Genomic DNA, 23,717 nt, shown 5'->3' on the forward strand with positions numbered 1-23,717 from the left:
CTTTCAACACCATACATGACCCCACTTTACCACATTAATCTTTACTATTAATTCTATTGCTGGATTAAAGCATTCATAGCAACAGACGTCAATTGTTCAGCAATATATCTGACATGGCACAGCGCGGGTATAGCTCCCCAGGCAACCGAGCACTGACAGACTTGCAAAACGCAGCACTGTTTTAAGGAGAATTTTTTTAATTAGAGCAGTGATAGCTGGAAAAACAGCCCAAAAACAAACAGGAAAGCTTTTGGATATGGAAACCTTCTATGAGTCTTTGGGGTCTTATCCATAAATTTTATTTTGGGTCATCTGGAGCTCTTTTGCTTTAGGAATCTCTCCCTCTTAATTTGTGGTGTTTTTTTTTTTTTCTTTCTTCATTTTCAGAATAGCTGGGTGCTGTTCCAGTTTCCCATACAAAGCCAAACTCAAAGGTTAGTGGCTGGAGCTAAATCAGCTGTCCCAGCCCCAGCACAGCATGGGGCTCACATGCTGGAATTCACTCTTCTGTATTTCCACCGGGATGAGAACGCATCTGAGCAAACACCTTTTCCTGCATCTTACCCAGAAACTGCTGCTCTACAAAAAAAATTTGGGCCTTAGCATTAAGATTGCAGTTCGTGATGTAAACTTCAGTTTCCTTTGACATGTGCGGATTGAGCATATCTATTTATTAGAAGTAAAAGCGGTTTTAGCTGCTCCTTAACACCAAGTTTTGCTCTTTCATGAGACGTGTACCACGTAGGCAACTATTCGATCCCGAGCTGCTTTTGTGCACGGTGTGCACATCGCATCCTTCCACGGCCTCTCACGTTCCTGCTCCATCAGATTTTAACTTTGTAATGACTCACGTGCCAGAGCAACCCAGTCTGTCTGTGAAGGTCTGCACCAGCGCTGTTCCTCGACCGCAGGCCTGGCAGAGCAGCCTTGATTTCATTATGTCGAGAGCAGCTCTTAGACCTTCTCCCTTCCTATGCTTGCCGCTGCTAAACACAGCTAGCGGAGGAGTTGATGCAGCCTTAAGGTGATGTGCAGATGCGATAAGGAAGAGTGCAGCAGTTTTTGCTGGCTCCCAAGTAGTTTTAGAGGAGAAACCGTGACTGAGGACTACAGCTAGTTCGGCAGGTGAAATGGTGAAGGGAAGGCAGAGGTAAGAGCCGCCCACAGCACCTCTGTAGCCACCCCAGGGCCTGAAGCAGCACAGGCACTGCTCAGCTGTAGCTGCAACTCCCCATGTGGGACTGCCTACCCCAGGTCTCATCAAGTGTGAGCATCCGAACTACACCAGCCCACATCCTGACATCAGCGAGCCCTTAGCTGCACCAGGAGCACTTCATTCAGGCTAATGAAGGGATAGGAGAGTATTTCTGCATGCTGAGAATTCCTCCTTTACCAGAAAGGCTGAGTTAACTAGCAGAGTTACTAAGACCATTAAGCTCTTCCTGGCCTTTCTGCACCCAGACAGAAAACACCCGCTATCAGAGTGCTAGCTGACACCTTTCCTGTACAACAGCAGTACCGGTACCAAACAGTTTGCAGCAGTGAACGCAGATAAGATCTTACGCAGCTACTTACAGAACAGCCTGTTCAGTCGTTACCTTACTAGCACTGTGCTTCAGTTCACTAAAAAAATAATCAAAAAGCAAGTTTTTTTGTTATTTTGTGTGATGTCAGGGCAAAGAAGTCTGCAGTTTGACCAGCACATTATCACAAGCATATTCCCCTTAATTTACATCATCTTTTCTTTTTTAATTTCTATTAAAGAGAAATCTTCACTTCCTACTTATCATTCAAACAACTTGAACTGCTTTTGTTTAACAACCCTCCTTTTTATTCATAGACTTTTTAGGAAGAGGCTTTTAGACAGTGTTAACCATTTTCCCCGCGACAAACACACCAGGCTCATCTACTAGAGCTGCCACTAAACTGTCCTCATGTGCAAACACTCGACTTTTCTATGGCTCAACTAAACTCTGATCATTTGTAGTGCTTCTAAAGAAGAGTAGAAGCACTCCTAAGGAGTAAGACCCATTGCTTCTCTTCCACAAGACCCCACTCAATCTTTCACATAAATTAGCCCAGAAGTTGTGTGGCAGCCTCAGGCCCTTCATGGTAATAGATCTTATTTGTTTTTAGCAGTTTATTGCTCCCTGGGCTTGCAGGGTTTTGATTCATTAGAACAACCCAGTTTGTTTTAATTAAACTTCACCTCTAATTTGGAGCAAGTGACAGCTACCCTTCCACCTCACCGGTGTCTTTCCAAATCCAGCTTCCCCATCTTTGGGCAAAGAGGTCATCATTAACTAAACAATTAGTTTTTACTTCAATAAAGACATGACACAGATGCATTCTTAGAATACTTCAGCATATTAGAAAACTGAGGAGCTGCTTTTTAAAAACAGAACGAGCATGATCATGCAAGTCTCAGGCAAGCGGAAGGCAATCAAAAGATAAAAACTGCACGGTATGCAGAAGTCACTGAGGAACTGAACAAAACAAAGATACAAATTAAAACAGTGACTTCTACTGAATGCTAAGCTTCACAAAGTACAAAGTACATATTAATTTCACTATAATTTTGCAACAGTGTTCTTGCACTTAAAATCTTAGTTCTGTACAACAGCTGAACATAAGCCATGACACACTTTAAAAAACTATACAATTCACTACTCAAGTATGGGAGACATGTGGTTTATCAAAGTCGGTGTCAGATGACGGCTGCTCCTCTTCAGAGGACTCGCCATCTTCTGGAGGATCTGGTGGCACGGGGCGAGCTCTGTAAAAAGCATTATCAATTCAAAAAAGAGTTAGCAGAACTCAGCTCTTGCTTGAAAGGCCACAACTAACAAAGCCCTTTTGCTAGAGGCTGGGTGACCGAAATGACTTTAATCAGCCCCAGACTGCACCTTGAGACATTAGGACTGATACAGGCTACTTTATCCTAAGGGCCAAAAGCCCAAATTAAGCAGCACACACACCTACCTCTCAAACGGGAAAGCCTACTTCAGTGCAGAAAACATCATGCACCAATATATCCTCGGACATTGTGTGTCCTTCTTGGCCCAGGGGGCCACAGGCAGGTTCCACATCATTTCTAGGAGCTGAAAATTTAACTCCCATTTCACGCCCAAGTTTCAACCTAACTTACCCACAGTGACTGCAAAAAGAAGTTGCACAGTTAAGTGAGCACAGCTCTTGCTTCTTCCAGAACATACTGGGAAGTTGTAAAATGTTTTAGATGGTGACTGTGTGTGCTCTGCAGAGTTATCAGCACCTGGCCATTACTCAGCCAAACAAATTTCAAATGGAAGACACGACAGGTTTGCAGCACTGCAATGCACATCTTTGGTTTCTCCAAGAGCTAGGGTGCACTTAAAAGTCTTTGGTCGTTTGCTTGTCCTTCAAGACAATTAAGGACTCACAGGGGCCTTCCAGACAGTTTGGGATTCTCTATGTGTGAAAAAAAAAAACAACCTTGAAAATTGGGAATAGAGTGTCTGTAAGACAATGTTTCATGCTGCTACCTTTTTAGTCAGTAGTGCAGCCTACAAGTTCATCTTTGAAGTGCCAGCTTCGTAGAGCAATTCAATTTCTGACACACAAAAGTCACTAGCAGTCTTTTCTGAAAAAGAGCTGACAGCCATGGAGAGTCACATCGCTCTTGTCTATATGCAAATGAAGCATGTCTGAGCACAGAGAATTTGCCTGAACTACCAATTACTGTACCCATTTTTAGAAAAACCCACAAGGTCACCGGAGACGGGTGCTGCGTTTTACCAGACTTTGATAAGAACATTATTGTTCAGCCTGGAGAAGGCTGCGAGGGGACTTTATCAATGCTTATAAATATCTCAAGGGTGGGTGTCAGGAGGATGGGGCCAGACTCTTTTCAGTGGTGCCCAGCAACAGGACAAGGGGCAACGGGCACAATCTGAAGCAGGGGAAGCTCCAGCTGAACACGAGGAAGAACTTCTTCCCTCTGAGGGTGACGGAGACCTGACACAGGCTGCCCAGGGAGGTTGTGGAGTCTCCTTCTCTGGAGATATTCAAGACCCGCCTGGACGCAGTCCTGTGCAGCCTGCTCTGGGTGACCCTGCCTCGGCAGGGGTTGGGCTGGGTGACCCACAGAGGTCCCTTCCAACCCCGAACATTCTGTGATTATTTCAATCAGTATACGAAGGTTAACAGACACACCATCAAAATTTTAGCGGTCACTTGCTCCTTCAAAAATAAACTGTAGTTTCAAAGCACTCACGGAGGAAAGCTAGTCACAATTTGTTTCCCCCAAGAACACGTTGACAGCCCTCAACACACCCCTCGCAGGCAGCCAGGCATGCCGCACTCGGTATTATTTGAAAGTGCCGGGGATTTTGCTGTTTAATGTCACCCCACAGACATGCCTGGCAATACCGGTGCAGACTTTAAAGCAAGGCCACGGAGCACCAGCTGCAGCGATGACAGCTGTGCACATCGCTGCTGCTCGGCAGGCGGTTTTAGCTCTCTGCCGTACTTCAGACAGCTTTTTAAGTTTTTGGGACTTTTTTTTAAAGGAAACGAGCATTAAGTTCAAGCAGCACATCCCGAGAGCTGGGCCACAGCCGACCACCGAAGCTCCTCCGAGCGTCTAAACCCCGTCCACGCTGCGTTTCGCCTCCCCGCTACACCCAGCGCCGCTTCCCTGCCCGTTAACCCCGAGGACCGCGCTCCCGCACCTCCCCGCTTCCGCTTCGGTTTGCGGGGACTCGGCAGCACTGCTCCCCGGGCCGAGGGGAAAGCCGCGGTGAGCCCCGCTCCCCAGCAAGGCCCGGCGGTGCCCGGGGCGGGCGGAGGGCAGCGGGCGGGGGCTACCGGCCTCCCCCCAGCCCCGCGGGGACCGACACCTACTTTCCGGCCGCCGGCTCCAGGCCGCTGCTCCCCGCCGCCTCTCCGCCGGGCGCCCGGTTCTCCTTCGGCGGCCGCCGCAGGAACTCGCCAATGCCCCTCTGCCAGGCGGGGACGGGCCTCACGCACACCGGGTTCCCCCCGACGCGGCGGCCCTCGCCTGCGGGGACAGCGGCCGTCAGCCCCGCCGCAGCTCGGGCGGGCGGGGTGGGGGTGGGGGGGAAGTCGCGGCCCGCTCTCACCTCTCTTGGCGGCCGGCGACGGTCCCGCGTTGAGGCTGCTTGAGCCCAGCACCTTCCGGGGAGCCCGGGCGGCCAGCACTGCGGGGAGAGCGGAGCGGTGAGCGCAGCGTCCACTTCCCCCCCACCCCCGGGCCCGTCCCGCCACGCCCAGCCCGCACCCTTGCGGAAGGCCCCGCTGCCGCCGCCCGCCTTCGTCCGCACCATCCCGGCCCGCGCGCGAGAGGCCGCCGCCCGCGGGGAAACGCTATTGGCCGGCGCCCGCCAATGGGAGCGCGCCGGGGGACGCGGGGCCTCTCCCCGCCCTGAGGCGCGGCGCGCGGGTCCCCTCGGACCGCTCCCCTCAGCGCCGCTGCCCATAGGGTCTCTGCCCTGAGCGCGGCTCCCCTCAGGGTCTCTGCCCTCACGGTCTATCCCCTCAAGGTCTCTACTCTCAGCGCGGTTCTCCTCACGGTCTGTCCCCTCACGGTCTGTCCCCTCACGGTCTCTCCCCTCAGCGCGGCTCCCCTCAGGGTCTCCTCTCGCACCGCTGCCCTCAGCCCGTCCCCTTCAGCGCCGCTCCCCTCCGCCTCCACCGGCGGTCAGGGCCCGCGGCTCCCGCCGGGACAGGTGATGTCTCCTCCAGGGCCGCCGACGCCTGCCGGGCCGGGGCCCCACCGCATCGCTGCCCCGCGGGCAGGAGGAGGCAGACGGGCGGCCCGCGCCTCCCCCCTCCGCGGTAACGGGGCTCTCGCTGCCCGCCGCCCCTTCCTCGCTGCGGGGGCCGGCACTCGCGTCCCGCAGCCCAGCACTGCCGTTCGTTCTTACCCGCACCGCAGCGGTCCCGGGGGGAGCAGAGGGGGACTGGTGCTGCTCCCCGATAGGACAAACCATGCTGGCTGCACTCAGCTGCGGGCCGGGCCGCTGAGCTTTGCTGGGAGGGGGAAGTTTGCTCCCTTCCCAGATGAAGCCTTGGCTTCCACCAGTTTGCTGTCTGCCTACACCCCTTTTAAAAACACATCAGCAAGCAGGAATGGCCAGAGCATAGAAAGCCCTGCAACGTGTCGCGTTTTGGTCCAAGACGCTTTTTTTTCCTGCACCAGTGTGAGTTCAGGTGCGTTCAGTGGGAGGTCACAGGGAACAGGGTGGGAGAACTGCTCTGGGCGAAAAATGATGCCTTTTCATGGTCTCTTCCAGCAAGAACTGTTCCTGGATCAAACGCACCGCAGGACTGGGCAAGCGTCGTGGTGGCATGTTGATGCCGTGAAAAGCCAGAGTTGAAGACTCAATAGTTGGAAGACTATTAAGCAGGCATTCTTTATTACAGCGTTGGGCACACAGGTGATCTTCTCCTCCAAATGTGCGCACCAAACACCCTGTTTGGGGTCTTTGGTGGTCCTAAGATGAAGGCTTATGCTCCTCATCACAGTGTCCGCTGGTTGAGCTTTGTTTCTGCACAAACTCAGTTCTAAGATCAGTATACCGTGTCCTTACAGGTTGTTTTGCTCTGGTCTTGGTGCCCTCTTGGTGCCTCTATCTCTGTAGCTTGGTGCATCTGCCCTCCCAAGGCTGAGCTGTCTGGGGTAGAACTAGTTAGGAATCTCTCTATCTTGGAGCTTTCCTGTCCCCCCCAAAACAGCAAGTCAAGTTTGTCTAAGTAGCATTATTTAGGAGCCTTTTTATCTTAGAGCTTTCCGGTCTTCACAAAACAGCAAGGATCTACTTTAGTTTAATTACAATCACTCTAGTAAGTGGAAATTTTACGTTTACGGGTATCAAAGTCAATGGCTGGGCAGCGCCGGAGGGTGATCCGGGACTCCGGGGAGCAAGGTCCATGTCTGCGGGAAGCAAGGCAGGAGGGACAGTGAGGCAGCCGGGGAGCCCAGCCAGACACGGAGCCCGGCCGCTCCTCACCGTGACGGGCTGGGCGCAGGCAGAGCGGGGACAGCTCGCCCCGTCCCACCGGGACCCTCACCCCTTCCCTCCGGGCTGGGCCGGAGGGGGCAGCTCCCACGCCGGGGGAGGCACCCTCCCGGTACTCCGGCCGGGCCTGAGCGCAGAGCCCTGCCCCATGCGCTCGCAGCCGGGCGGGACAGGGCCCGCTCTCGCTCGCCTTCAGCCCCGGGGGCTCCCCGTGGGGAGAACCGGGATTGGGGGCCGGAACGGTGGCGCCGCGGCCGCGTTCCCGGGGGGAGGCGGAGGGTGTCGGGGCGGTGCGGCGCCGTTTGCCTTCCCCCGCGCGGAAGATGGCGCCGCCCAGTCCGCTCCTGGCCTGGTGCGTCCAGCACCTGCGCGGAGACTTCGGGCTGGACGTGGGCGAGGAGGTGGTGAGGTGAGCGGGGCCGGGGGCGCCGGGGCGGGCAGGAGCCGTGGCTGAGCCCCGCTCGGGGCCGTGCCCTCCGCCGGGGCCTAGCGGGTCCCTTCTCCCCTGCCCGCCGTGACAGGCCAGCGGTGGCCCGTCGCGTCGCCTCCGGGTCCCCCTCTGGCCAACACAGAGAGACAAAGGTGTTTTCAGAGCAGCTCGCGGAGGCCCCGGCGATCTGCGCCCGGGGTTGTCCCTGGGGTGGACGCCCGGTGAGGGGACAGGGGGTGAGAGGTGGCGGGGGAGGGCTGTGGGGTCCTGACGGTAGGTGAGGAAGGGAACGCTGCCGTCTCCCTGTGTTTAAGCAGGAGCTTGTTGGTTTATGATTTAGATTTTTTTATGTGACTCGTTGGGAACTGGAGTCTTAGGGTGAGTTTTTTGGTGTTTGGCAGAAGGGTCAGGGGAGATGTCAGGGAACGGGGGGAGAAATATAATTTACTTCCTGTTTTTCTAGTGAAACAGCCGCAAGGGATTTCCCAAAGTGTCTGTCTCAAAATTCAACCCATAAACCCGTTCCTCACCATGGTCTCTGAAGAGGAGAGATAAATTGCATACGCGTGCAGTTAGGCTGTTGGCTTCCTCAGAACAAAAGCCCCATTCCCCGTTTTTCTCCATCCTGTCCCCTTGCAGGTACATCTTGTCAATAACAAATGAGGATGAGATACGGGAGTACGTCGTTGACCTCATTCAGGGGACCGATGGGAAGAAGGGTTGGTTTGTGGAAGAACTGCTGGCCAGGTGGCGGAAATCCTCCCAGCTGCTGTCTGAGCCTTTGCCGGCGTATCGGAAAAAGGACGGTGAGTGGTATGGGGAGGAAGGAATTGAAGTCTCAAATAAGCTTGTCTCAGTTGTTCTGTTTATAAACAATTACATGCCACGAAAGCCTGTGGCTGGTCCTATTTCTGTTTGTCGTGACGGTGTAAAGCCAATTTTCATTCACCAAGAGCTCAGGGACATCTTTCTCTTGCTGGTAGTTACCCAGCCTTTCTTTGTGCTTACGCACGCTTCCAGAGACTTTGGAAGTGCCTCGGGGTGGAGACCAAGCGAAAAAGGGGAAACGCAAAGGAAGGAACAAGCAGGAGACGCCTGCGTACACTGAACCAAGTGCACGCGTAGAGGAAGTAAAAACCCCCCTCGACCTGGCCAAGGTGAGTGTGCCTGGTACGCGAGGGCTGGCTGCGTGTCACTGGGTGCTGAGGGCACGCTTTGAACCTGGGTTGCAGGGAAAGGTAATGTCGAACACTGACAACAGGTGTGATTGGAAAGCAGAAATAAGCTTTCAGAATTACAAATCCTTTGTTGTCAGAGTCTGTTATCAGACGGCTATTCTTGTGCATCAACTCTATTCAAAGCGGACCATGGATTTGGGCAGGCCATGCTCATACCCTGTGTGTGTGTACAGGAGTCTTTCACTGCTGTGGGGCAAATAATCTGGGGATGGGGAGAAAGATTGTGTATGTTTGTGTCTATAACAGAGAGTAAAATAATCATCAGGTAGTGGCTATGTCGAAATGGGTTTACTCCCCCCCCCAGAGAAGCCTGTATGAGAGAGCAGAAAATGGAAGTAGATGCTGTAATTAGTAGTTAAAGGCATTTCGTTAGAGCAGAGTTGTGAAGGTTGAGGAATTGAGGAAGCCACCAAGTAGGTAGAACATTCCTTCTTGCCGTATTTAAAACTTCCCAGTCAAGCTGAACAAAGCTTTAACTGGCAACTGAAATAGTTCAGGCTGCTTTGGAGAGGAAGCTGTGGGTGCTAGATAGAGGAATCGGAGAGTTGCAGCGAGTGCCTTTCCACTGAGCAGCACCTCTGGTTTGGCCGTTTTAGCTCTGCTCCTGCACCTTTAGTGCTGAGACTGAGATGTTGCTCAGTTTTGTGGAGACATTCTTTTGCACTATTCATACATAGTCTGAGCTGCAGTGAAAGAAACTGCAAAACAAGAGCACAGAAACTCTGAAAAACAAGAACTCCCGCTATTTTCAAGCAGCGTGAGGCCATGCAGCAAGCAGAAGTTGCCTTTTGCTGTGACAGTTAAATAATTTTTTGCAGCAGACTTGCTTTCTATTCAGCAGAACCGTTTCCCACAGACAGTGCATCAAATATTACAGTCTTTGCTGTTAAATGTTTCTTTAATTAGCTAGGCTGAATTTCTAGATTTTATTTCTGGTGTAGTCTGTTTCCCAAGCTACTTGCTGGGAACCCAACCTCCTTCCTTAAGTACGGATCCAGCTCTGCCACTGCGGTCCAGGTTACATCAAATGCAGTAAATCTCTCTATTGCTGTCTGAAGTGTACGTGTGCCCTGCAGGAATAAGCACATGGATGTGCAGTGCAATTGACCTGTGTCTTTAGACTTGTGGTGGAGTCCTTCATGCTATAAACGTTGCACCTCTCAAAATTAAATTCGGTGATTTATCCGGGTGCGACCCTGGCTGAGCAACACCCAAGTCTCGAGAGTCAGGGTCGCACCTGAATAAATGGTGAAACTTAAAGTTAAATTTTTCAGTTGAGGTTTTTGTAGCAGGGAAGCTGCAAATGCTTTAAAAGTTTGTGAAAATATTTGTTTGAAAGATAAAAACCCCACACTTTTTTAACTAGGGGTTAAAAATGGACAGTGGTGTTCCATTTCATTGTAGTTATCTTCTAACCTAATTAAAAAGAAAACTGAGAAAGCTCTGCCAAAGTTTGCTTTGTCTGTGAGTGTGTGGTTTTTTTTTTTCCTTTTCCTAATGGTAGTGTTTGGATCTGGTAGTGGCAATAAAGTCAGTTGGGTGGAACTGGGGGGACTGGAAATGCTGCGCCCACTTGTTGCTAAACCAGTAGCCTGCTGCTATTGAGAGCAGAGCAGGTAAAAAGAGTCAAGAGGTGTCCTAATGCCACAGCACGGCACTGTCACTGAGAAAAGCAGCGTGGGAGGGCACGGGATGTAGAAGTTAGCTGAGGTGTGGGTCAGGGAGCAGGAGCGATCCTCTAGCGTGCCGCAGGCAGAGAAAGCGAATTGTTGTTTTGTGGTGAATGAAGACAGGCTTTGTGGGAAAGGGTTTCCAAGAAATCCTCTTTTCTATTGTCAAGAGAGGCTGTGGAGAGGAGAGGCAAAGAAAAGCTGCACTTGAGCTGCAAGAGGATTTTCAAGTATGTCACAGATATGACAACTAAAGGCCAGAGAGTGCATTTGTATCGGAGTGCTGCTTGCTGAAATTGATAAGGGAAATAAGTCTTAGTCTTTCTTGGTCATGGCTAGCCTGCAATTCATGGTTGAAACCAGTCTTATCTAGTGGTACGAGACAGGCTTGTGCCTGGAGTGTGTTGTGCTTACTTCTCAAAGCATCTGTTTTTGAGTATTGCCAGAGAAGTGGTAGCAGTTGGCTTTGTTCTGTTCCTCTGGAATGATTTCAGTGCTGTAATTAATTCCCGCAATTAACTTCTCAACAATTCACTTCTCAGCTGGTATCTGCTGGAGATGTCGATTGGGAGGAGGAACCCTTAGTTTCTTTGATCGAGGTGTAAGGTCTGAGGGAGAAGACAGAGAATTCCACTATCAGGTTATTAATCGAGCCGTTATCTAAAATGATTTGTTCCTGATCAGGGTTTCTCTATTTCGGCCTGACCAGAAGCTTAGTTCTCTGACCCAAAGCCTGGCCCAGTGCAGTGCTGATTGAAACTCGAGGTGAATCACAGAATCACTGACATCAAGTCATGAAATGGAGGAGAAGATTTTACGTTACAGCTAAATACTTGGCCACTCAATGCATGGAAAACCTCTGCTCAGGTGGTTGTGCCAGGTGGAAAACAAAAAATGCTGGGTGGTGAACTGGCTGTGAATGAAGAGGTCCTGCTGCTGCCAACCGGTCTGCTTCTGGGGATGGGCACACACAGGACTTCATACTTGCGAACAGGGGGCTGATGTAACCGAAATAGCCCTTGGAAAAGAATCTGGATGTAGCTGAGGTGCTGTTTGAAGCTGTTAAATACCTGTGAGTTGATACTGCAGGGCCGGAGGACTGACAGTGCGCCTGCCACCTAGACCCAAGCGCTTTTAGCTTACAGAGGCAGCAAATGCATCAAGTGGGTCTGCAATATCCTTATGTTCTTGCTTTGTTTAGATTCCTGGGACCTTTTCTGGCAGGGCTAAGCTTGTCTTTCCATTGAGTCTGGGGTCTGGTCCAAGTTTCATTCCAGTTAGGCAGAATAACACTTGTCGGAGTCTCCCCAGTGTATTCAAGGGTCAGTGCTTTCTCTTGGCTGCTGCTATTGCAGTGTGAATACAGTTTGTTTGTTTATTTTTTTGCTTCTCAGGCACAGGAGAACAGCAGTGAAAGCAGCAGCAGTAGCAGCAATTCCTCTAAGAAGAAGCCCAAGTATGTCAGCCTGTATACGAAGGAGGGCCAAGACAAGCTGGCCGTCCTGATCCCTGGGCGTCACACCTGCGAGTGCCTGGGCCAGAAGCACAAGCTCATCAACAACTGCTTGGTTTGTGGGCGCATCGTCTGTGAGCAGGAGGGCTCTGGCCCCTGCTTGTTCTGTGGTGCTCTGGTTAGTAAAGAGGTGGTTTTTATTTGCTATGCCTGAACATGACCTAGTTTGTTCAGGGCTGTGAAATGGCGTGGGGCTGAATTAGCCTCTCAGATCAAAGTTCCTCTAGCAATGTTCTTCAAGCTCTGAAGCTGGGCAGGAAAGAACCTGTACTATCTCCTTCTAGGGGAAGGAGAACTGTTGGGGCTTTAAGTCACTTTGTGTTTCTTTTGTGATGTGCTGCATCAGAGAGCAGAGAGGTTTGCCTCATAATTTACACCATTTTGGAGCTTGCCTGATTTATGACAGTCTCCTGTGCCTCTCCCGTGCGCTGCAGTCTTGTCCAAAATGTGTGCAAGGCTTCAGCCTCGTCCTGGGCCCAGCACTGGTAGCCTTGTAAGGGGCAGGAGGCTTGGCCAGGGCCGGTGTGCTGACTTTTTTTCAACACTTGTGCTGTATGCACCGTTTAAGATACCTGTTACTCCCTGCATGTGGTTGAATGGGCACGTTTTGGAGAAAGGGGGCAAGGTAATGACTACAGATTTGGCACGGTTAACTTCAGGAGAGAGGAAAATGTTGGTTGGATGAAGAAAATGGTTTAAATCAGGTCCGTTGCTGTTTTTAAAGATCTGTGTAACACCCAAGTGGCCAGCCAAGAGAGAGGATCTCTGTGTTAAGCATTATTCATCTGCTTAGGGAGGTTCTGAGTGCATTTTTCATCCCTTGAGATCACCTAGCAGTGTGCCTGCCCGCAGGACTGAGAAAGACCGGGCTGTATCTTTCACATGGATTGCTTTTAGTAAAGAACGAGCTTTCAGGGATCTCCCCATGTCAATAACACTGAAGGCAAGGAGGTGTAGCCTGTCTTGGTCGTTTTAAACAGCTTCCCTGAGCTGTTGTCCAAGGCTTCCAAGCTGGTCAAGCACGTGATGTCATTCCTAAGTTGTCATTTTTTTCCTTAGGTGTGCACTAAAGAAGAGCAGGACATTATTCAGCGGGACTCAAACAAGAGCCAAAAGTTGCTGAAGAAGCTCATGGCAGGTCAGTAGCAATTACGTACCTGTAATATAACGAATCCAATCAGTTGTGCAACAGCTGGGGCCCTCCTCTGTCTCACTGTGCTACACTTGCCTTGATGTTGTGTGGGAATGAGAGTGTGTGTCCTGCTGTGTATGTTGTCTGGATCCATTCATCTGGATTATAAAGAATTGATGGCAAAGTCTAAAGATAATTCTTTCTCGGGAGCTGGCACCTGAATGTTTATCTGGGATGTAAATTGCAAGGACGAGTTTGTGAACTTTGCTTCAGACTTTACTGAGCCACTTGCCCCTGTTGCTGCACAGTGTCTGTGGTGGACATTAAAAGGGATGGCTGGGAAGTTGGCTCCTTGCTCTCTGCAAGCACTCGGCAGCATTTCTGGACTTCCACAGAGGTGACGACTGCACGTGTCAAACGGCAGCATATAACATCCTTAGCCAGAGGCCCCAAGGCTGCTCGTTAGGCATTCCTGAATCAATCACATGAACTGGATTGTTGTAGCAGGCCTTGAAAAATTAGGATAAGTCTCATGTGGAATGTGTGCTGTGAAAGATGAAGTGCTGCTATCTGATTTGCTGGGTCTAGAGAGGTGTTGGTTAATATTTTGTAGTGACTCTTCTTGTCTAACACTTATCTTGGGAGCTAAAAATAGGAACAGAGCCAAGGAAAGCAAGAGGAAATAATACCCAGTCTCCCAGCGAAGACCTGTGTGTTATGGGGATGTTTGTCTGAGTTTAGCTGAAATACAGCCAAGGTCACAGTGTTCTTGGTTGAAAAATACACTTTGCTGAATAACTGGGGAAATATTTACTCTGGGTATTGGTGTCAACTTCTCTTTAGAGCTGCTGAGATGGCAGGAGGTTCTGTAAGTCTTTGAGTGTAACAGCGGATCACAGAGTCGGTCTGTTTCTGATCTTCCTTTAGAGATCCTGATGTACTTTAGGATCCCCTTTTCTTACTCATTTTGTTGGTCTTCCCTTCTGCCCCTGCCATTTCGTGCATTATCTGTGAATTGAAAGCTGAAACGGGTTAGCTATTTGTCTTGGGAGTGAAAAAGTGTGAATCAGCAACAACAGGGAAGTACAGGCTTTCTTGTTTTCCTGAAATGAAGGCGTTAGCCTGTGTGATATCTTCTGTGAAATACGCTGGTTTGTTTCGTTGTGGCTTTCATTCAAACCTTTTTTTTTTTTTGTGTTCCTTTTTCTTTGGTTGGTTGGGTTTTGGCCCCTTGCTAGAAATGGTAAGAAAGAAGAGATTGTTGCTGGGAATAGATTTCTCCATCTTTAACAATAGCTGGTCTGAAAAACCTGCTGAGGTGTGTTGGGGGAGGATTTAATTTGCAAGAGGCTCATGTAGCAGCAGACAGAAAGCTAGCTCTGTGCGTAACTGGCAATTGCCAGTGATCTGTCGTGACCAAGAATCTCTTTGTGGGGGTGACAACACTGAGGAGACAATGTGGCTTTTAGGAGGGGCCTCAAGGCCTGCAGTTGGTGATGGGCGGAATTTGGACTGCCGAAATTGTTAGAGAAGGGTGAAGGAGAATCAAAGACCAAGACCTTCTCTCTAAACACTACCTAGATGTTGTCGCTGTAGTATTTAAATGCTTCTTCCTCTTTGGAGGAAGGAGTCCGTGAAAGGGGCTAGAGGGAAAATCAGGGCTTGAACCTGGTTTGGAAAGGTGCTGATCTTGGTGCAAAGTTCTTTTAGCTCCCTGAATGGAAGTTGTTTTAAGGGGCATTTCTGCAGCCAGGCCCACCCAGACTGGCCTTTGAGCAACTGGCCCGTCCCTGACTGTTGACCTGTGATTTGTTTTCTATCTTAGGTGCTGAAAGTTCAGGGAATTTGGATGCCATAAGCAAAGACTTATTGCCTCGACAAGAAGCTAGACTCAAAGCAGGCCTGGAAATGGCTGTGAAACACAAAGACAAGTTGTTGGAGTTTGACAGGACGAGGTAAGATACTAGCTGTGAGACGATCGTGAAACAGCATAAATTGTCTGGCAGGCTACACTGCCTTCAACAGAAATGTTAGAGTTCCTTCTAAAACCTGGGCTGTAGCTATGCACACCGTAACATTGGCGTTTGGTGGAACAAGAGGGAACCCCTTGAGTGGGTCCTGTTTGGATGTCCTTGCTTTGTGTCCCTCACAGTGCAAATCTCAAGAGAAAACAGAAAGGAGCTGGTAGGGAGGCAGGTTTGGGGCAGGCGGCACTGTGTAGCTCTCCTGCTGTGCTCATCTGTGCTCATCTTCTACTGTTGTGGTTGTTTCTCACCAGCGTGCGTCGAACCCAGGTCATTGATGATGAATCAGATTACTTTGCCACAGACTCCAACCAGTGGCTCTCCAAGCAGGAAAGGGAAGCCCTCCAGAAGAGAGAGCAGGAACTACGGGAGCTGCGTCACGCTTCTCAGCTTGCCAAAAAAATCACCATCGACTTTGCTGGCAGGCAGATCCTGGAGGAAGACAACAGCATGGCTGAATATCACAGCAAGTGAGTGGCAACTGGCAGCACGAAGGCATGCCCGAGAGCAGGGAGGTGAAAATAGTTATGGATAGTGGCCTGGCTGAATCTGGAAGAGCAAGTGTAAGGAAAGCGAAGCAAGCCCATCCCTTGAAGGGCACCTCCAACACTAGGATGGAGTTTTACCATTTCTTCCTTGAGGGTCCCTTTGACTTGCAGCATATCATCTCTTTCAACACAACTCTGCTGAGACCCCCTCCAAAGCCCAACTGCATGAGGCTTGCACGGGATTTTGGTAGCTGGCACACCTGTTAAAGATAAAGCTGCTCTGGAAAGAGGTGTTGCAGAAGGCTTATCTCAACAGAACCAATTTGTCTCAAATTCAAACCAAGCTGAGTTTCTGTGGTAGATAAGAGTGACTGTTCAAATTAGAAATGGGACCTTACAAGGAAATCATTTAGGTAGGGGAGACAGTAAAAAAATGCTTTGGGTCAGAAGTGTTTGCGCAGGGGGAAGGGGGGCGTTGCCAGGTGGAAGCAGGGAATTTTCATGCCTCTTGTTTGTGCTTGCAGACTGGATGAAACCATTGAAGCCATTAATTGTGGCACGCTGAGCAAGCCAGCCTGGAGCCCAGAAGCAAAGATGACTCTGAGTTCTGGTGTTTTAGTGAATCCCCGTCTTCTTCAGCCTGCTCCTGTGGTCAGTATGGGTTGAATGATTTATTCCAGAGTAATGACTAACTCTGGGACAGATGAGCTTAAGAATTGTGAACTCTAGCATGTTTGTAGTACCTCTTTCCCCCCCTGTGTCTGAGAGATCCTCGCTAGCTGTCTGAGTTGGGGATAGAGAAGGTTTGCCAGTGCCGTGCTCTGTTGCCTGCTCTTGGGAGGTTCGAGTTACCTGAGTTTTAGTCTCCTGCCTCCTTTTCAGGAAGGTGGAAGAATCAGCCTAAGGTTGTGTCACTTTTTCAGCTCTATTTACAGAGCCTTTTCTGCCAGATTTCCAGCTTCTGAAGGGCATAATCTCTACTCTCTAATTCCACTTTAATCGTGGTGTTCTTGGTGTGTGCTAAGCATTTGGAGGTTGGACTATTGCCAGTTTTGAGCGTTGATGGCTGTGAACATGCTTTGAAAATTGTATCTTCCTGTGAATGCTCTTAATCACCAGTAGGTAGATGTATTCTTTACATCCATAGTTTAGCTATGATGCGTAGACAGGAAAAGCCGCACAGAGCGGAGCACTGCCTTGCTTTTTCTCCTGCCAAAGTATGGCACGTAAGCGCAGTGAGCTTGCAAGCAAGAGTGATCCCAGTAAGAGTAATACCTCTGTCCTTAGATGAAGAAGAGCCTCAAACAGGATTTACACTTGATATACTTCGTTCCTAGAGAGGTGCTAACCTTTTTCTTGTTTCTTTCGACCACACTGAAGTGGGTGGACCAAACTGGTTTGCTCCCCCTGAGGAGAGCCATGCATTCCTTGGACGCTGGAACTGAGTCTGGCTTGGAGCGGAATAGGTTGCGGATTCAGGATCGAGAGTTGCAGGAGATCTCAGATGATGGTTGGTGCCTCAGCATGCACCAGCCTTGGGCTTCCTTGCTTGTACGAGGAATCAAAAGGTAAAGGAGTGGCCTGAGCTGTGATGTGTCCTGGTCAGCTCTTGCTTTGTAGGCGAGATGCAAAGTTGTGTTCCTCAGAGGACCTCTGTGAACGTGCTTGCTTTGTACAGTGACTGATACCTACTGATAGCTCCAGGTTTGGAAGCCATGCTTCGTCACCCAGTGTGCTGATGGTTTGGGAAGCCAGTGAACTTGTTTTTCATGAGAGTCTCTTTCATGAGAGTAGCTAACCTGGAAGGTACAAGTTTCTTCACAGTGGGTTGAGTTCAGAGAGAGGCTGAGATCTCTGCACTGTAGTCATGATGCACCTTTCTGGAATTTGAAAGGCAAATAGGTTGAAAATGTGCAGTATGTTCTGTTGGTCTTTTTGTCTGTCATAAAGAAGCCAACAGTGGGACCAGGCTTTGTTTAAAAGACACAACCACATGCACACACCACTTGTCACCACCTTCCCCCTCTGGGCTAGGAATCGGGTTGCAAAGGGAATCGGCCAGCATCCCTGACATGTTAATTCACCTTTCCTACCATTGATATAGAACTAACAATCTTCTTTAGCCATTTCTTTCCTTTCATTCACATAATTTTTCATTTTAGAGCAAAGCTTTTTTACTTCCCGTGCTAAAGATGCTGTAAATGTTAACGTGCCCAGCTCCTGCATCCAGGTGGTCTGGGGATGCTGTCAGCCACTCCCATACAGCTGCGGCATTGATGCCTAGTGCCCATGCTGGGATCCCCTAGAGCTGCAGCTAACGACCGCTTCATGTGGATGCGTGGTCCTTTATTACTCCCTAGATCGCATGCTTACTGTGTGTAACTTTTTGAGCTCGTAAGGGAATGGTATGAGCAGATTGTCCGACATACTGCTGTACTTGCAGGGGATTGATGTCCTTTGTTACTGTTGTTCTAAAGGAGTGAGGACATGGTCTGCTTGTTGCATTATTTCTTGCCCATCTCAGCTTTTCTCTGTAGTGCTGACATGTTGCTTGAGTTTAAATGGTCAGGGCAAAGCTTAGCAGCAGGAATTGCATAGCGAAACGTTCGACTGAAAAATCTGTCTGTGTGAGTGATTTCTGCTGAAATTTAAGTCCTAAGTCCTCCTTTGTTCTCTAGAGTGGAGGGCAGGACCTGGTACACATCTCATAGAGGGCGGCTATGGATTGCAGCTACTGCTAAAAGACCTTCCCCTCAGGAAATCTCTGAACTGGAGACCACCTATAGAATGCTGCTGCGGAAAGGTGAACTTCTCTCCTTGGATTTTTGTGTTATTTGGTACATTGAGCCACGTAATGAGCAGTGTCAGAAAGCTCTCTCAACTGAGCAGTTATTACTCCTTCACTTTTTAACTTTCTGTTCTTGAAATTCTCTTCATCCTTTCTGCATTTCGTCAGCCGAATGGGTACGGTGGCAGACTTTAACTCCGTCCTTTATCTGGCCACATACTCCAAGCACAAACACCATCGAATTGCACCTGACTTCTGTGATAGCTTTTGACAGCAAAGGACTTGATTTTATTCTTGGCTCAAGCAACAAGCTATTGAGTGTGTGCTTACGTGCGTATGAAGTGGCTTGTGCTTCAGTCTGTTTACAGCAATGTTAAAAGCTTTTCATGTATTCTGAACTTGGGGAATTCAGGATTCAAGAGCCGCAGGTTCTCAGGAAAATGTTATTCTCTCATGTGGGTAGGAGGATGTTGGTGCCTACACTGCGTGCCTGTTTGTGTGGTGTTTCTGCACGTCACCCGGCTTAAATGTCATACAGCAGAGTTGTCTGCTCCCTCATCAGGGCAAGGAGCTCCTCCTGCACTGTATGTTCCTCTGTCAGAAATGAAGAAGGGAAAGGTGTATGTATAACTAAATCTCCCAGCCTTAGTCCTGTCATGGTGAAGATCCAGAGCTGGAAAAAGAACGACAGGGTGTCAGAAATGCTGTATGTTTTCTTGTGTATCAAAAAGTAGAAACCCGTGGTGGGAGGGAAGGGCACTTGGGGGTTAGAAGACTGCAGCTATGTGTGTGGGGATATGGGCACCCTGAAGAGATGTTTCTTTTGATGCAGATGTGGAATTTCCAAGCGATTACCCCTCAGGGTGCCTCCTAGGCTGTGTGGACGTGACCGATTGTTTATCGCAAGAGCAATTTAACGAGCAGGTAAGTACAGCAAATAAACCTTTATGAGCTTATATTAGCCAGCAAACTTTCAAAGTAGTGTAACTCGCCTCCATGAGATGCTCTAGAGAAGACACTGAATGGAGATTTTAGAGTGTGATGAGAGAAGACACAAGTACTATGCTGTTGTGTATGGCTAGAAGGAGAATGTACCGAGAAAATGCGTTTCAGCAACGGTGGAAGGGAGCAGTGGACTAATACAGACTAAATCCAGTGTCAGCCTCTCTGGCAGTGACATAGTTTGGTTGAAACTGATTTCTCACATACACTGAAACTCGTTTCAGTAAGGACTCACACCTGTTTAATTAAACCAACCCTAGCTTGAGAGACCATGCTGCAAGGGCTCATGACAGCTGTTGCTTCCCTTGCTGCATGGATGAATGTGCACCAAGATGCTGTGGCTGAGCTGGATTTGGAAGACAGGAACCTGCAATGCATTAATGTTGCATTTCTGGTTTTCATCTTCATTTGGCAGACTCGGGAGTTTACATCTTACCTGCCTGTGGCTTCTAAAGTGCTGATTGTTTCTGTTAGAGAAACTTTGTGAGGTCGTAATAGAACAGATTGCTCCAAGTTTAGCCCAGCCAGGCAGCGATGTTTTGCTACCTCTGGGTATATCTACGCTGATCTTCCCATCTCAGGGAGGACTCTGGATTAGCAGGGGTCAAGTACCTGTTTGGCTGCTTTTGGAGGGTAGCAAAAAGCTGCTTGAGCACAGCCAGCAGAGACTTTGCATTAGTGCAGGGATTTGTGCGGCAGAGGACGTGAAGGGGCCTGGAAACTCAAGACAGTGTGGAAACGCAGAAAACTCTGCAGCAGTGGTGGTGATGTGCGATGAGACCTTGTCCCTGGCCCTGTGGTGCCAGTAAGATCAACTACACTGGTATAAGAGAGGGTAGCTTGGCTCAAGCAGAAGCATCTTGGTCTGTAGCTGCTGGAACTGGCTGGTGCTTCCTTCTTGGAAACGGAAGTCACAGTGGCCTCACTGATGAGAGTTGTGTTCTGCTTGGGGCACCGAGTCACCAGAAGAAGGAGCTGTGGGAGGAGGTGAGCACCTTCCCACCAGGGAGGATGGACAGGAGAGCCACAAGGTCTCCATGGAGGCCCTGCGGAGGGGACATCCAGAGCCCTTACATACAGGGAAGGAGGGATAGCTGGAGATCACAGTGGATTAAGACTCCCAAGGGAGTCCAAGGACATTTAAGTGGCCTTTTTCTGAAGGAAGCAGGTGATTTAGAGACCAGGAACACAGATAAGGTTGAGGTACTGTGATCTTCTACACCTCAGGCTTCACCAGCAAGATCTCCCCGAGAGCTTGTGCCTAGAGGCAGGGTTCAAGGAGGGGATGGGCTACCTGCAGTGAGGGAGGATTGAAGCAGGAATCTCTTGAGAGATCTCAACCCGTACAAGTCCGGGGGTGCTGATGGTGTGCATCCAGACATGCTGAGATAGTCGGCAGATGTCTATGTCAGGCCACCCTTACCTTGGAAAGGTTATGGTGATCAGGAGCGGAGCTGATAACTGGAGAAAGGTGAGTATTACATATTATAGAGAGACAGAGCCAGGCTCTTTGCTGATGTATACAGTAGGAGGATGAGAGACAAGGGTCATAAGCTGAAAAAGGTGATTTCAGTGTGACTTAAGAAAAAATATTCCCCATGAGGACAGTCGAGCACTGGAGCAGGCACTGCCCAGAGGGGTTGTGCAGTCTCCACCTGTGGAGATTTTCAAGACCTGACAGGACAAAGCCTTGAGCAAACTCATCTGAATTCAGTGTCGACCTTGCTTTGATCGGGAGGTTGGACTAGAGACCTCCTGAGGTTTGAGTCTGTGATGCTATGACTGACTCCATGCCCAAAATGTGGAGCAGCGGCTTTTCTCGGCATGTGTTTTACTCACTTACAAAGCCTGTGCTTAGTACCGAGCACAGCACAGCTGTTCCCGATACCATTTCGTGTCTCTTCACCCCACTGCCTCTTGTACAGGTCAGGTTTGGTCTGAGGGGAACCACCAGACTGTGTAGGGCTTGACAGAGAACCAAGAGCATCTTGAGAGGTGGAATAAATGTATTCCTTGGGACGGAGGGGGAGGACACACCGGGCTGATGGGCATCTTCTTGCCATGGAGAGTTGAAGAAGCATCAGCAGCTGGGGGCTGTTTCTCATGAAGTGCTCTTCTGGATTTCCCAAGCCCTGTGAGGTTTTTTAGCAGAGAGAAGAGCCTGGAAACTAGAGATGAAGAGAATATTTCGGATGAGATTGTGTCTCTTCTCAGTTGCGGGCGAAATGGGGAGAGGTTGGAATACAGGCAGCAGAGGGAGCTTCGGTACTGAAATACACCGGAATCTGCAGGATTGTTTTGCCTTGTGGGGGAGCAAACCTTGGGAGAGAGGAGAGAAGGACACTGGGGCCAGTGGAGGCTTTTTCTTCTATATAATCCACTGATTTGCAGTTTGGTCTTAAATGGAGATTCTTGTCCTTCTTCCGCTGTCTGTAATGTGGTAGGAAAACACGTCCTGGTCTCTCACAAGTACTTTTCTCCTCTCCTTTGTGGGTATGTTCTTCAGGTCTTGGAAAAATGGCTGTGACAGCTTCTTGCAGTCTGGAAATTGAGCTGTAGGTAACTAGCTTTTAATATTCCCATAGAGGAGCCTCACAGCTAACTGTGATAGCTGTTCTCTAAATTCCTCCCAGTTTGCTGGCACCGCTTGGCTGCAGAGGCACTGGGGGAAGAGCAGCACTGTTATCACACATACTGGCGAGAGATCTACCTCTCTTCTCAATGCCATGATGCCATGGCACGTGCAGGTATATATCTCTCCTGATTTTTGCTGTCCCATATTGCAAACTGTTTATAATTCCTAATTTGTTGCCTTTTACAGTGGTTTTGTCCATTTTTTTTCTCAGGATTGCTTTATACAGTGTTCATTTCCCTAGCTTGTAAGATTGAATTCAGAGATCTGAGCATCCTTATGAAGTTGGTTTATGAGGAAGTGTGTGTGTTTGGGGATTATCATAAGCAGCAAGTGCATCTGAAGGAAGCTGAGATTAATTTAGTTGTGAATGCTAGCAAGCTGAAAAAGTGTGCAGCGCCAGCTCGGAAATCCAAGCTAGATCTCGCTGGGAGTCGGAAATCCCTGTTGCTCACGCTGATGATTCAGCCCAGGTTCATCAGCAACCAGCACCAAAGCCACTTGTCAGCAGTGGAATCCAGCCTTTTCTTGGTGTACAAAGACTCCTCCCCACTTCGGGGGTGGGGAGGTGGGAAAGGAAGGTGATGTGTTTTCGCCACTTAGGGCATGCAAAAAACATTGAATATTTTCTAAAGATCTGCAGTATATTAGCAAGTAAGGTAATGTGATGCAGCAGCAGACCTCTTGGAGATTTAAGCCACTGCAGAGCTCTTTTCAGGCACTGCTCTTTGACTCACACCTCTCTTCCTCATTAGCTCATGTTTGAAGCTTCTGCATTTTCCAGAAGAGATCATTTCACAAGTTCAGGGCAAGCCACGTTTGCAGATTATACCCACCACCCAAAGATGAAATAGTTCCCTGTCTTGCTCATTGTCTTTTGATGGTGGCTCTGCCTCTTTCAGCAGCTGCAGAAGTTTGTTTTGACTCTTGTGACCATTCGTTCCCAGGGGCAAGGGAGACTCTTCCTGGTCTGTCCCTCCTGCAACTTTTCTGTTATTTGTCAGTCCTTTTGATGCTGTCATCCTCTCCCTATTTAGTACCGTCTGCAGATTTAATTTCCTTGCTGTTTGCATCCTCTCTCAGGTTGCTAATGAAGATGTTAGTGGCACCCTGCTGGTATTTTTCTATCATTATCCTCATTTAATATTTTTTTTTTTTACGCTTGTGCTCAAAAAACAAAATCGAGCAACGATATCCCGTTTCGCTGAATGCTGCACCAGCAGACTCAGACCAAGTCCCTGCCCCTAGAGCTTGCATTATTGTACGGGACTGGTTGTTTATCTGCATTATTACTGGACTTGCAGGTTTGGCCTTGCGTAACCCCTTCAGTGGGGTCAGTCTTGCAGCTCTGCCCTATGTACAGTGTTTGAAGACCGATTGATGTTGTTGAAGTGGTTTGCAGATATGCAGGGCCATGTGAGAAGTGATGACAGAACAGGATCTTGTACGCAGTGGCTGGCAGGGAGCAGAGGAAGAGCAGAAAAGAGATGTCCTTGTGATCAAAATCAGTGTCACGTCAGATGACATTGCCCTAATCCCAGCTGTGCAACTTACTGCATGAACTAGTTAAATCTGTTCCTCTGGGTCTCTTTCCTATGTGGAAAATAAAGCAGTGCTTCCCCAGCAGGTTATTTACACCTAATTTTACTGCTCAAAGCTGTGATCTTTGGATTGAAGCTGCTCTAGGAGCAGAATTTATTGGCAGGTAGGAAGGTCCACCCCGGGTATCGAGTGTCACCTGCTTTGTTTGCAGGGGGCTGAAGCAAAGGCTGCTTTCT

General features: G+C 49.3%; 2 protein-coding genes across 2 annotated transcripts in view; one reads left to right on the forward strand and one right to left on the reverse strand.

Annotated features, from left to right (window-relative positions):
- Nucleotides 1-209: 209 nt before the first annotated feature.
- On the reverse strand, nt 210-5,346 carry PCLAF (PCNA clamp associated factor). The gene is made up of 4 exons (XM_075432154.1): nt 5,282-5,346; nt 5,124-5,201; nt 4,885-5,041; nt 210-2,776 (listed from the first exon to the last, which is right to left on the reverse strand). The coding sequence occupies exons 1-4, from the start codon at nt 5,325-5,327 to the stop codon at nt 2,671-2,673; spliced, it is 387 nt and encodes a 128-aa protein (XP_075288269.1). The 5' UTR covers nt 5,328-5,346; the 3' UTR covers nt 210-2,670.
- Nucleotides 5,347-7,323: 1,977 nt separating this feature from the next.
- TRIP4 (thyroid hormone receptor interactor 4) overlaps nt 7,324-23,717 on the forward strand; it is a 32,493-nt gene continuing 16,099 nt past the window's right edge. The window contains exons 1-11 of the mRNA XM_075432018.1: nt 7,324-7,431; nt 8,092-8,258; nt 8,473-8,609; nt 11,755-11,991; nt 12,933-13,011; nt 14,831-14,960; nt 15,284-15,499; nt 16,042-16,168; nt 16,898-17,085; nt 18,196-18,320; nt 19,138-19,229. Of these exons, the coding sequence (XP_075288133.1) occupies nt 7,346-7,431; nt 8,092-8,258; nt 8,473-8,609; nt 11,755-11,991; nt 12,933-13,011; nt 14,831-14,960; nt 15,284-15,499; nt 16,042-16,168; nt 16,898-17,085; nt 18,196-18,320; nt 19,138-19,229 (1,584 nt within the window). The 5' untranslated portion in view covers nt 7,324-7,345. The remainder of the gene's footprint in view (nt 7,432-8,091; nt 8,259-8,472; nt 8,610-11,754; nt 11,992-12,932; nt 13,012-14,830; nt 14,961-15,283; nt 15,500-16,041; nt 16,169-16,897; nt 17,086-18,195; nt 18,321-19,137; nt 19,230-23,717) is intronic.

This window comes from Opisthocomus hoazin, chromosome 10 (genome assembly GCF_030867145.1).
Source record: "Opisthocomus hoazin isolate bOpiHoa1 chromosome 10, bOpiHoa1.hap1, whole genome shotgun sequence".
NCBI lineage: Eukaryota > Metazoa > Chordata > Aves > Opisthocomiformes > Opisthocomidae > Opisthocomus > Opisthocomus hoazin.